The 14,201-nt window shown below is 31.0% G+C and overlaps 1 protein-coding gene across 1 annotated transcript; it reads left to right on the top strand.

Moving 5' to 3' along the window:
* Window positions 1–484: 484 nt before the first annotated feature.
* LOC140432730 (uncharacterized) lies at window positions 485–13,850 on the top strand. The gene is made up of 2 exons (XM_072520806.1): window positions 485–713; window positions 12,311–13,850. The coding sequence occupies exon 2, from the start codon at window positions 12,334–12,336 to the stop codon at window positions 13,282–13,284; it is 951 nt and encodes a 316-aa protein (XP_072376907.1). The 5' UTR covers window positions 485–713; window positions 12,311–12,333; the 3' UTR covers window positions 13,285–13,850.
* Window positions 13,851–14,201: the final 351 nt, after the last annotated feature.

Here is a 14,201-nt window from a genome sequence, read left to right on the forward strand (position 1 = left end):
TAGAACCAAGGAATATAGACGCATATACCTCTATATTCTTTGATATAACTATCAACTTGTTAAAATGTAATATTTAATCGGGAGACTTGCTGGTAGTAGAATAAATAAATACCTATGTCAGTTTAAAACAAAAACAATTTATTTCAACAAATGGTTGAAATATAAAAGTAAAAAAATTCGCCAATACAATTACATGCAAACTTTTACCTTATCTGAGCAGTAAAAAGATGGTTGTAGTTAATCATAAAACAAAAAAATTAATCTTTACTGGGTCAGGACTTAACTCGAGTTGATGAAGGGAAACTCTAAACCTAATAATTTAATTTAAATCTTATACAATTGTATATATGTGTTACATACATGTATACAATATGTTAATATACGTCTAGGGTTAAGATGTTAGGTGATCAGAGACCTTTATGTGTGTTGTGTGGACTAATTCATGGCGAAAAATAAATTTGGCGTTGACAAGGTGAAATCTGGCAACATACTTTAACTAACTCCGGTTTAGCTGTCATTTTTGCTAAAATCGTATATAGAGCATTAAATCAATATTTGTTAATATTATTTTCATTCATTTAGTTAATTTAGCCATGAAGTTATTGAAATTAAGAAAGAATGTACTGATTATAACCAAACATATATAGAGGATCAACTAACGACATTAGTAGATATCCAAGACTTAAAAAATGAACCAGAGGAAGAACATTCAGGTGAGGCAAGAAGTACCTAATAACAAAGAATATAGACGCTAGAAGCGTCTATATTCTTTGGTAATAATACAATATTTGGTTTTCCATATATTTTTGGTAATAATCAGAATAAATTTTAAATTAATTCTAGCATACCCATAGATTTTATAAAAACACTATTTTTTAGAGAGTATTTTGAAATAGTGAAGAGTTATATTTAGTGCGTTTTCTTTCTATTAAAATTTATACAGTATAATAGTGTTAAAGTGTTTTCCTAAATCCGTTATGGTAAATAACCTTTATGGTAGTGTCTAGTGTTTGTAGTCCCATATTTCACATTTCTTTTATGAATTGGTCTTCTTGTAAATTCATTGTTTTCCATTTGTTGTCCTCTCTCACGTTTATTATCTCATGATGTTTTATAAGATAATAAACCACCATGCTCACAAGCAGTATTTTATGTTCTTTTCTAATTGTTGTGATCCTAATTATTGCTGGGGAGATTTATAATCTTAGTACCTTATTTCAGTAGGTTTTTTAAATATCTGTGCTATTGTAATCTCTTTCATCTTTTTATTTTTTCTTCGTTTTCTGTTTAGTTCTTTAAAATCTGTTGTGGTATGTCTTTGTTTTCCTTTCCGTCTTTAGTTTTGTTCATCATTTATTTATGTTGGTCTGTTCACAGTTACCTTATATTCTGTCAGTCTAATAACTCAGTGAAATAGCAAAAGATACCCTATTGGATATTCTGATGTGGTCAAGTATTTATTAAGTATTTTTATATAGCATAGACCTCTAGGGCAGAATCCTATTCTGGTCTTGCAGTGGATTAGGTGGAGTTATTGTGCATAATTACATTGTACATGTAATACATTAATTACAAAAATACATATTTTTTACTACTATCGTCTGCAATCTACTATACTCTACATTTTCATTGCTGAAAGTACTAAAGACTTATTTAACCCTCTGTTAGTTGCTAGGAAAAACTGAGCATCAAGAGTCGCTACAGTGTCTGAGACTGACAATTATAAAAAATAGTTATTGCTATAAAATTCATACAAATATTTTATATTGTGTATAGGAATGACTGAAAAATATTTTTGAAAATATTTTATTGAAAAACAACAGATACAAAATGAAAAACACTAATATAACAATATATTGTTATTTGTAATATTAAATTAAATTTAAAAAAAAAGTTCTTCAAATCTTTGAAATGGAAAAACAGTTTGTAATTTTTAGTTAAGAGAAATATAGATTAACTTAAAAAAATATCTCAGGTTTTTAACAAAAATATAAAGTAAATATTTCACTTGATTTAGTAAGTGAATTGAGACATTTTATGTTGTAGTGTCACTCAGGCAAAGCTGACATATTCCTTGAATATGTTCATGGCACATGAATTTTTGCATTTTGTGCATTAAAAGCAAATACACCTGTGCTTTTTGGTAGTACAAAATGCACAACGACCCTTTGTTGGATTTCTTTCTGGAATTGCAGGAGTTACATCTGTGATGCCGCAAATTTCGCGAATTTGGCATTTGAGGCTAACTGGCAGATTTGTAGTAGTAACTCGACTTTTTAAATAAGGATATATAAGCTCATTTGCAAGGTTTCTTAGAAAATCACATCGTTTTACGTTTTTCTCCTTCTTATCGTTTGCTTTGAAGAAAACCATTGAATTAATGCCAGATATATTCAATATGGCATAGAATATAACCATTGGCCAATGCTTTGTGCTTCTTGAACAGTTGTAGTTAGCACTGAGCTGGTCTACCATGTCGACTCCTATTTTTGTTGAATTGTATATGGCGATAATTTCTGGTTTATTTTAATTACCCCTACTATAATCAATTGCATCATCATGATGTAGTGAGGATAAAAGCAATACATTTTAATTTTTTTTAGGAATATGAGAAACTAATGTAATATGTTGATTAAAACCAAACATACTTGAATTTATAGGATGCTTTGGTTTTGTGAATTCAAACGCAATTATCTTTTATTCTTCCTAATGGTTCCCACTACTGTAATTTTCTTCTCGTATAACTTGTTCACCAACTCGATACTTCTTCTTCTTCTTCTTCTAATGGGCGCTACAACCCTTTGTGAGTCTTGGCCTGCTTAACAATGTTCTTCCATTCTGCCCTGTCGGATACTTTCCTTCGCCACTGCCTGATGTTCATGGTTTTAAGATCCCTCTCTACGTCGTCTATCCATCTTTTACGGGGCCTTCCTCTTGTTCTGTTTCCTTGGGGGCTTCCGATCAACTCGATACTTATAAACCAGTTATCAATTGTTAGATTTCGGCCTGAATCACAAATAGGTTCACATAACCGTTGAACAACATACCTAGGTCTGTTACTAACTTGAAAACGTCCTTCAGGTTGTTGGCCAACATATACCTCTAAATTAGCCATATAAAACATTTTAGCATCAGAGAGAGCAAAAATTTTTATGCCTTACTTGTTCAGATTTGATGGGATATACTGACGAAATCGACACTTACCCCTAAATCCTGGTAACATCTCATCGATGGTGATATATTCAGAAAGACTGTATAAACTTCTACAATGAGTTACAAAAGTGTCGAAAAAACTTCATATACGAGCCAACTTGTCTTCCTTTTGTCCGTTTTCACGAGTTGCTTTGTCATCGAGTCGCATACACCAAAGGAGAAATTTAAATCGTGGGAGTGACATAGTCAGGCTGAACATTTCTATAATTGATCCACCAGAGTTCCAAAACTCATCTGGATTCACACGATTACCTTTCAGATGTGCTGTGTAATAAATCAGTCCTATTACTGCCTGCACTTCTAATACATCAGTGTGTATAGCATCCCTATCACGAACAAAGTTATTTCTTATTGAGTCTATATATTTTTTTGTACTTTCCAAAATAATTTCTAACATAGCGTTATTCACAAAATATTTCCAAATATCACTAGGAGTCTTCAAGTCACGTGTAGATAATCGCGACATCGGCTAACGTACTACGTAATTTTCCTGTCTTGTTCTAACATTTCTCGATGGAACAGCCTTTTTCTATCTGGTAACTCCATCTTTTCCGAGAAACGCTAAGGTATTACTTCCACTTTCTTCTTAATCGTCTGTCACATCTTGTTCCGATTCAATTTTACCGTTTTTGTTCGGCTTCAAAGGACATCTATAAATAAGAATTGACAAAAACGATAAAATGAGATAATAATAAGATGCTAAATATTTACCTGATCTGTAAGTTATGCCAGCAAGTAATAACAACAAAGTTAGTCGCTACGGACTCTCGCACCGAAAATATCTATAAAACTTGCACAACTGTACCCAGGCAGGTAAGAATGTACACTAACGGCGATACACTGAAAGTGGCGATAGAAAACTAACATTTATTTATAAATCCCGAATGAATAATTCTGTCGTCGGTGTGTGACACCGATAGCGACTAATGGAGGGTTAAGAAATTGTACTAGCGAAGATTGACTAAATGGTTTAGCTTTGATGTTTATCCATCAGGATATTCAAATAGATGAAGAAGAGGTATTAAACCCTTAAAATATAGATACCTGAATATTTGGCACTGCTATCTTTGGCATTGGTACACTAGTAACTAAAACCCAAATTTTAAGAACTCAAAATGGAGGTAGCATAAAAAAATTCGCTGCCCAACCCAACCCCACCCCACAAAAGATTTCTAGGTGCCCCACTATATATATATATATATATATATATATATATATATATATATATATATATATATATATATATATATATATATATATATATATATATATATATATATATATATATATATATATATATATATATATATATATATATATATATATATATATATATATATATATATATATATATATATATATATATATATATATATATATATATATATATATATATATATATATATATATATATATATATATATATATATATATATATATATATATATATATATATATATATATATATATATATATATATATATATATATATATATATATATATATATATATATATATATATATATATATATATATATATATATATATATATATATATATATATATATATATATATATATATATATATATATATATATATATATATATATATATATATATATATATATATATATATATATATATATATATATATATATATATATATATATATATATATATATATATATAGTATACTCTCTCTATATCGAACAATGTTATTACGAGTTTTCGCCTATAACGAGGTACATTAGATGTAACGTGAAATTTCTATTAAACTATAACCCTCTATAGCGAGGTAAATTTGCTTATAACGAGCAAATCTCGGGTCGGTTTTGGCCCGACCGTAGCTATAAATAAATACCTTTTTAAATGCCGTCTGCAATAAACTTCTTATAATTTATGATTCACAAGTGTCATTGTAGGGGGTTGACCATTAACACCTAATAATATAGGTCCTAATAGACAAGATGTGGAAAGTGTTTTAAAGGTGGTCAGAAACTTTATCCAAAGAAAAAACGCAAATGAAGAAGCATAAAACTGTTTCACATCTTTAGAAAATATGATAAATAGAATACTGGACAATTTAAAGCAGTTAAAAATGACAGACTTCTTCCAATTGCAGACGCAGTAGTTTATGTTATTCTTGAAAATACGCTTTATACAGATTTACAGATGTACAGATTTTTTGTTTTAACGTATATCATTGACAATAAAAGTAAACAACCCTTTTTTATTTTAATGTATTTCATTGACAATAAAAGTAAACAACTTTTTTTCAAAAACGCCATTCAAACAATATTTATTAGCATCTTATATTGCTCCGAATGTCTTCGCTATAGAAAGTTAATGTTTTAGAAAACTACATATTCATATGTATGCACAGTATTATTGTTGTTGGATATAACGAGATCCGCTTATAACGAGGTAATTAGTCTGCCATTTCAGTTCTCGTTATAGAGGGAGTCTACTTTATATATATATATATATATATATATATATATATATATATATATATATATATATATATATATATATATATATATATATATCATCATCATCATCATGTGCAGCTTTATCAACCGTTTCCAATTACGGTGCAGCCTCCCTTATTTCAATGTTATTTTATGTTCTTATTATTATTCGACGATGTCTTAGTTATACGTTGTTCTAATAATTTGCGCTCATTTGCGCCCATATTTTTCTATCTTGTGCTATTCGAGACCACGTTGTTCCTGTTAATTTTCTAATATCATAATCCCATCTGAGATTTGGGCGCCCCTTTGGTCTCTTAGCGTTCCTGGGGTACCACGTAGTTGTTCTAGTGGTCCATCTGTTATCTGTTCTTCTTGCCATATGTCCTGCCCATTGCCATTTCAGGGATTTTATTCTTTGGATTACATCAGTCACCTGGGTTTGCCTCCGTATCCATTCAATTCTTTTACGATCCCTCTTTGTTATCCCTAGCATACATCTTTCCATTGCTCTTTGAGTTACTTGGAGTTTCGACGTTATTTCTCTCTTTAATATCCAAGTTTCACATCCATATGTCAAGACGGGTAATATGCATTGATCAAATACTCTCTTCTTGAGGTATAGTGGCATTTTGGACTTGAAGACTATGGAATTTCGTCCGAATGCTGACCACGCTTGTTTTATTCGTCTGTTGATTTCCGGAAGTAGTGATCCCGATTTATGTATGAGCTGTCCCAGGTATATGTATTCATCTACTACTTCTAGCGAGGTTTCATTAATTTTTATTTCCACGTTGGCGATCAGATCATTGCACATTATTTTAGTCTTTGCTAGGTTCATTTTTAGGCCTACCTCATTGCTGGCTGTATTAAGGTCATTAATTTGCAGTTGTAATTCTTCAGGATTTCTAGCAATTAGAATGATGTCATCAGCGAATCTAAGATGGTTTAGGTATTCTCCATCTATACATAGACCTTGGTTGTTCCAGTCTAATTTCCGGAAGATATTTTCTAAGGTTGCAGTGAAGAGCTTAGGGGATATGGTGTCTCCTTGTCGGACTCCTTTCTGAGTGGGAAATTCTGGGGTATTTTCATATATGCTTACTCTAGCTGTGGCCTCTTTGTATATATTTGCTAGCGTTTCGACATATGGTTTATCTACTCCTTGGTCGACAAGAGCTTCTATGACTGCTCTTGGGTATACGGAGTCAAATGCTTTCTCGAAGTCTATGAATGCTAGCGCCAGTGGTAGATCATATTCTTTTGTTCTGCTCATTACTTCCCTTAATGTTTGAATATGATCCATTGTGCTGAAGCCACTTCTAAAGCCTGCTTGCTCTCGGGGTTGTGCAGCGTCAAGTGTGTTCTGTATTCTGTTGTTAATGATTTTGGTGAATACCTTGTATATCACAGGTAGCAAGCTGATCGGTCTATAATTTCTAATGTCTTCCTTGCTACCTTTCTTGTAAATAAGGATTATGTTGGCTGAATTCCACTTTTTTGGAATATGTCTCGATTTTAGGCAGTCTGTGTATATTTTTGCTAGGATTTTCCAAGTTGTTTGACCAGCAATCTTTAGAAGTTCGGCTGTAACACCGTCATTACCGGCTGCCTTGCCGTTCTTCATGCTCTTAAGAGCTGCCTCTACCTCATCCACGAGAACATCTGGTACATCTTCTTGAACCGCAATTTCTTCTTCGCCTATTTCTTGTGCTTCCGGAGCTTTATATAGACCCTCATAGAATTCGGTTACATGTTTTATTATTTCATCCCTATTTGTGATCCTTTCGTTGTTGTTTCCCAATGCTATTATTTGCTTTCTACCGATTGCCAACTTCCTCTTGGTTTTCCTATAGTTTTTATGGTTTTCGATTGTATTTTGTACAAGTCGTTCATTGTAGGTTTTTATATCTTCTGCGATTTTTTTCCGTATTACTTTGCACAGTTCGGTATATTCAATTCTATTAATATTGGAGTTAATTTTCATTTCTCTTCGTTGTTTCAGGAGAGCTGTTGTTTCATCTGAAAGTTTTCTATTGCTGTTGTGTGCTTGTGATCCTCCAACTTCTTTGGCGCAATTTAAGATTGTTTCCATTAAGTGTGTGCTATTCGTTGGGTCTTGTAATTTTTCTTGAATTAAATTTTGATAGCGTTCCGAGTTGTTGCTTAGGTTAGTGATATTTACCCCTGCAGTTGGTTTCTGGAGTAATTTCATTCTTTCTAGTTTAGTGTTTAGAACGACCCGAGATCTAATTAGTCTGTGATCGCTACCTGTTCGGAATTTGTTGAGCACACTTACATCCTTTATGGTTTTCAACTTATTAGTTAGGATGAAATCTATTTCGTTCTTGGTAGTTGCATTGGGAGCTAACCATGTCCATTTCCTATTGAGGTTCTTCTTAAAATAGGTATTGGCGATTGAGAGGTTCTGGTAATGTGCGTATTGAACCAGTCTCTCTCCCCTTTCATTTCTTTCTCCAATGCCAAAGTTGCCGACACATTGTTCTTGATTTGATTGTTTACCCACTTTGGCATTAAAGTCCCCGACTAGATACTTAAATTGGCTTTTGTTCTTGTTAAGCACCTCAGTTATTTCATTGTAGAATTCCTCTATTTCCTCATTGGAGTGGGATATGGTTGGTGCATATACTTGCACAATTTGGATGGTGTATCTTCTGGATAGTCTTAGACTTAGATATATATATATATATATATATATATATATATATATATATATATATATATATATATATATATATTATTGTGATATTTATAGTCTTGGTGCGCCAAGCAATAATTAGCTAATTAATTTTTTTGATTAATTAAAATTATTTAAATGATATGATTATGACTCTATCACAATTTTTAATTCTTTTATCTCAGGGTTAAATTCGTGCTTCAATATCTATGCTATTACATGTGAAAGGTAAGGTCCAGAGAATACCGGAATAATAAAAAACACATATGATCTAACACTATATATTGAAATAAAAATAATGAAATAATTCACACTCAAAAGTTTTCAATAAACAAATCTCATATAAGGATTCTCAAAATTTTGTTCTCCGTACGTGAACAATCAAAATTTATGGTACAAACAATATTAATTGAAAACTCAAAATCCCAAACTATTCTAACTCTCTTAATCAAAATATTTATATCCTTTCTCAATTACGTGTAAAATTTTGTTATCAATAAAAGAAAAAAACTGCAGAAAACAAAATATCTCTCTCTGATGATGAGTGGTCCAAATCCTTGTTCCTGGTAGACTATATTATCTCCTCTCAACCGCTCCCTATGTAAACAGCAATCTTACACGGATTGTTGCAAGTATATCGTCCTTAATGATCTCCTTCAAAAGCACAAATCATTCAAATTATGATAGCCTTTCTCCTCTCGATAAACTGAATCTCTCGTTGGCCCGAGTGAAAAATGACTCTTGGAATATCTTCTCTTTACGATAAACTGAATCTCTCGTTGGCCTGAACAGTGACTCTTGGAATATAAGTAGAGAAATATGACTTACAATATTTTGCTGCTTCAGCTTCTGTCAGATACACTAACTCCACAAAAACTCACTAACATTCCACTACTGCTTGCTACATTTCAGGAACCGCCAGAGAACAATCACCGTTCCTCTCCCAGACTTGGAAACCAACTGACTCTATCTTTTCTCCTCCTCAATCTCGCTAAACTTTTTCCTACATACTTATCCCACTTTTTTCAATCTCCGCCAATCACAACTCATCACAATTCCCCCATTTTTTCATTTCGATAACAAACAAATTTTTACCTATACTTATAAATTTCCTAAAACTTATTTACAAATAATATTTTTCTATAATTCTTAAAAACTAACAAAAACCACTTTCTATAATCCCTTCTATTGTCTTTAATCACTGCATTAATGTATTTTGAAAAAACCCCGTTCAATTGTCTGTGGCTTTCACTTAAACTTATGCGGGTCACTCAAGTATAACAAAGAAATAATTTATGCAAAGCTTACACTATGTTTAGTACAGGAAATCCAAGGATTTAATAACTTTCCTTCTCCGAAATGTTTGTTGGATATTATCCTACTTATCTGAATTATTTTAATGTTTTTGAACTTTGAAATATTTTTAAACAAACCAATATTTTTCTCGATTTTACATATCATAACAATATATTATATAAATATAATTTTCCTTGGTATATGTCAGGTTTTTTCGGTCTGGAATTAAAACAAGTCTATTTTTTTTGTCACTTAATATTTCGCCAATATTGATTTTTGGCTTCATCAGAAGTGCACAAATTTATTAAAACAAAGAGATAAGCAACATTAAGATAAAATTACATAAATATTTACTTACAGAGGTAGAACTGTTCACAAAAAAAAAACAAGACGAACATTTGTTTTACACTTTCACAATTAGACTGACAAATAAATATGATAAAATAAGTTAAAATACACATAATAACAACAAAAAGTGTTACAAAGTGTTACAAAAGTATTTACTTACAGAGGTAGAACTGTTCACAAAAAAAAACAAGACGAACATTTGTTTTACACTTTCACAATTAGACTGACAAATAAATATGATAAAATAAGTTAAAATACACATATAACAACAAAAAGTGTATAGTGGAATAGAAGAATTTCTTTATATTTTTATATATAGAATAAAGTAGCAGGTACATGGTAAATTCATTTTGACTTGAATGGATTCCAGAATATTGCTGTAGATACTGCTTAACTGATTCGTATCTGCTTTGTAATTTATTACATTTTTTGTGTCAGTAATATAACACATTTCGAGAAACAGCCTGTTTTTATAATTAGTTACTGTTTGTAGGATTTCAACATTAGTATAGTCAAATTTGTGACTTGTGTTGATGGAGTGTTCGCGCATGTGTTTTTACCTTTGTGGTAGTCACTTTTATGCTGGGTAATACGTTGTTTTAACCATTGGCTTGTCTGTCCAATATAGAAACCTTCGCAGCCTAAACGATATTTTATAGATCGTATTGGTAGTACACATTACTTTATATTTAACACAAGAAAATAGACTTTCTACCAATTCTGATGTTATTGTATGGTTTGAAGGGGGCTGTAATCTTATTTTTTAAATTATCAACGAAGGCCAATCTTTTATATGTAAAGTTTTGTGGCGCATCTCTATCCAATTGTCTATCATAATAGTGGGAGTTGTAAATTAATTGTTTAAGGAGTATCTTCGGATAACTGTTGTTAATGAATATCTCAAGTAATTTGCTCTAATTGTTACTTAGAAACCAGTCGTCGCATATGTTGAGTATTCTGTTTTTCATAGCAAGAAATGTACTGTATTTCTGGTTTTTTGGGTGGTTGGAAAAAAAGTTTAGAAATCTGCCTGATGCAGTAGGTTTTTAATACCAATCTAGTATTACATAATTGTCTTCCGTGCGGATAACTTTAGTGTCCAAGAAAGGTACGCTATTGTTAGTTTCTCTTTTAACAGTAAATTGTATTTTGTCATTAAAAGAGTTAATAAAAATAGAATTGTTTTAATTCCAGACCGACAGAACTTGACATATACCAAAGAAAATTATTTTAAATAATGTATGGTCGATACCAAAACAAAAACTTATTAAACGAAAAAGACAGAAAAGATTTGATTTCACGTTCAAAGCGTCTATGTATCTATTGATACGTATTTCGACTTAAAAAGTCTCATCAGAATAGTTATTCATAGCCGTTCTTAACGTGAAAAATAATCTTCTGTGTCTTATTAGAAGCAACAATAACATGGCTTCATTATGGACGCAATAGCGACATCTGATAGAAAAATCGGTAAGATAGTTTCGAAACAAATTCAGATTTCTGCTTTAATCTGGAGCCTTCTAAAAATTGCAAGACATGACCAGACGATGATAAAGAAGATGTTAAAAGAGACATGGGGAATCTAAAATTTGCATTCCACGACATGTCTATTCATCTAGGCAGAAATCCTAACGAATTTGTTTCTCGTACTCATACAGAGTAGATCCGAATAAAACGAAAAAGACAGAAAAGATTTGATTTCACGTTCAAAGCGTCTATGTATCTATTGATACGTATTTCGACTTAAAAAGTCTCATCAGAATAGTTATTCATAGCCGTTCTTAACGTGAAAAATAATCTTCTGTGTCTTATTAGAAGCAACAATAACATGGCTTCATTATGGACGCAATAGCGACATCTGATAGAAAAATCGGTAAGATAGTTTCGAAACAAATTCAGATTTCTGCTTTAATCTGGAGCCTTCTAAAAATTGCAAGACATGACCAGACGATGATAAAGAAGATGTTAAAAACTTATTATATATATAAATTTGACTTAATATGTCTTAAATATTTATTTTACGTAACAACTTTTTATTAGCTGTGTCTTTGCGCAAATATGCAATTTGTATTGGACCTAACTTACTCACTATATCTTGTTTAATAAGATTTTGAAACTGTTTTCTTGTAGCAAGTTAAATTGTAATTGTTAAAGTGTCAATTGTGGTTTACTTCCTTATAACCACAACATTTACTCACTTCAGGAATATTATTCTTAAGTAATTACGTGCTTCACGTTATTTTACATAAACATTAAATATTTATATAGTTGGTTTATATTTTAGGTTGTCTGCAGAAAAAGGACAAAATGAACATTATGAAAACATTAACTGAACATTATTCATCTTGTAAAGAAGAAGATATGAGTACAAGTGGTGAACAAAAACTATTAAATGAAAATATGAAAGTTCAGACTGGAAAAAGATCTTACAAATGTAAAATTTGTTTAAAACAATTTTCACTGCTATTTAATTTGAAACTACATTCGAGAATACATACTAAAGAAAGGCCTTACAAGTGTGAAATTTGTTTGAAGTCGTTTACTCAAAACGCTTTTATGAAAAGGCATTTGAACACACACACTAGAGAAAAACCTTACAAGTGCATTACTTGCTTCAAGCAGTTTGCATATGCTTGCAGTTTGAAATTACATTTGAGAACACACACTGGAGAAAAACCTTACAAGTGTGAAATTTGTTTTAAGCAATTTTCCCAGTCAGGTACTTTGAAAAACCATTTTGCAATGCACACTGGACAAAAACCTTACAAGTGTGATATTTGTTTGAAGCGATTTACTCAAGCCGGTAATTTGAAAATACATTTGAGAATACACACTAGAGAAAAAACTTACAAGTGTATTACTTGCTTCAAGCAGTTTGCATATGCTTGCAGTTTGAAATTACATTTGAGAACACACACTGGAGAAAAACCTTACAAGTGTGAAATTTGTTTTAAGCAATTTTCCCAGTCAAGTACTTTGAAAAACCATTTTGGAATGCACACTGGACAAAAACCTTACAAGTGTGAAATTTGTTTTAAGCAGTTTACTCGAGCAAGTATTTTGAAATCGCACTTGATGACACACACTGAAGAAAAACCTTACAAGTGTGAAATTTGTTTTAAGCAGTTTACTCTAGCAAGTACTTTGAAATCACACTTGATGACACATACTGAAGAAAAACCTTTACGGTTACCTTTTAAAAACGGTGCGAAATATTTTTTAAAGAATTTACTCAACTCTGTGGCGCATGGCGATTAACCTCTTATTGTCGATAGCAGTCATATGTACAGGCTCTTTCATTAAGAATTGTCCATATAGTAACTGGAGAAACCTTAGCACAAAATACGAAGATTTAACCTAAAAAATTTAAAATAAAATTATCCTCCTCACCTATGTATAGCGTGTTTTATTACAAATATTTTAAAATCATCTTAGACCAATATTTTTTGTTCAAACTTGAAAGTTTACACGTGTTAGCATACTTTAACTAGCGAAAGATAGTTTTCCACTGTTACGATAGGCGTAATGTAGGGATAGATACTTCCTTTCTCCCCTCACAATCTACGCCACTGTCTTAAAAATCATTTCAGCACGTTTTTTTATTCTTGTTACTTTTTACGTAAATTCCTTTTGTTTCATACCAGTTACTATAAGGATAATTCTTAATTAACTGATCTGATCAGTTCGCCTGGAACATCAAGACGAAGTAGAACTAATCTGACTTGACAATGGCAAGTGTGACCTTGCCGAAACGTCGCCAAAACAATGGTTTTTCTAAAAACCAAAAATATTTAACGCGGAGTCAAACCCGGAAAACAACTGAAACCATGTATATATATATATATATATATATATATATATATATATATATATATATATATATATATATATATATATATATATATATATATATATATATATATATATATATATATATATATATGGTTTGTTTTACATGTGTAATAATAATTTTCAGTGTGTTTTATCAATATATAAAATATGATTTTTTTTATTTGCATTTCTCTTTTATTTCCTTTTAATCATGTATGTTTTTACACTATTATAAGTCAAAGGCATTTCAGAACTTAAAGAAGAAACCTGAGGTTAAATTAAAACAATTGATTTAAAGTTGGCGTCTTAAGGTCACTGAGATATATTTTGAATGGAATACTATA

This window comes from Diabrotica undecimpunctata, chromosome 1 (genome assembly GCF_040954645.1).
Source record: "Diabrotica undecimpunctata isolate CICGRU chromosome 1, icDiaUnde3, whole genome shotgun sequence".
Taxonomy (NCBI): domain Eukaryota; kingdom Metazoa; phylum Arthropoda; class Insecta; order Coleoptera; family Chrysomelidae; genus Diabrotica; species Diabrotica undecimpunctata.

Coding starts and splice junctions, on each gene's coding strand:
- LOC140432730 (XM_072520806.1), top strand. CDS start 12,334: ATGAACATTATGAAAACATTAACTGAACATTATTCATCTTGTAAAGAA.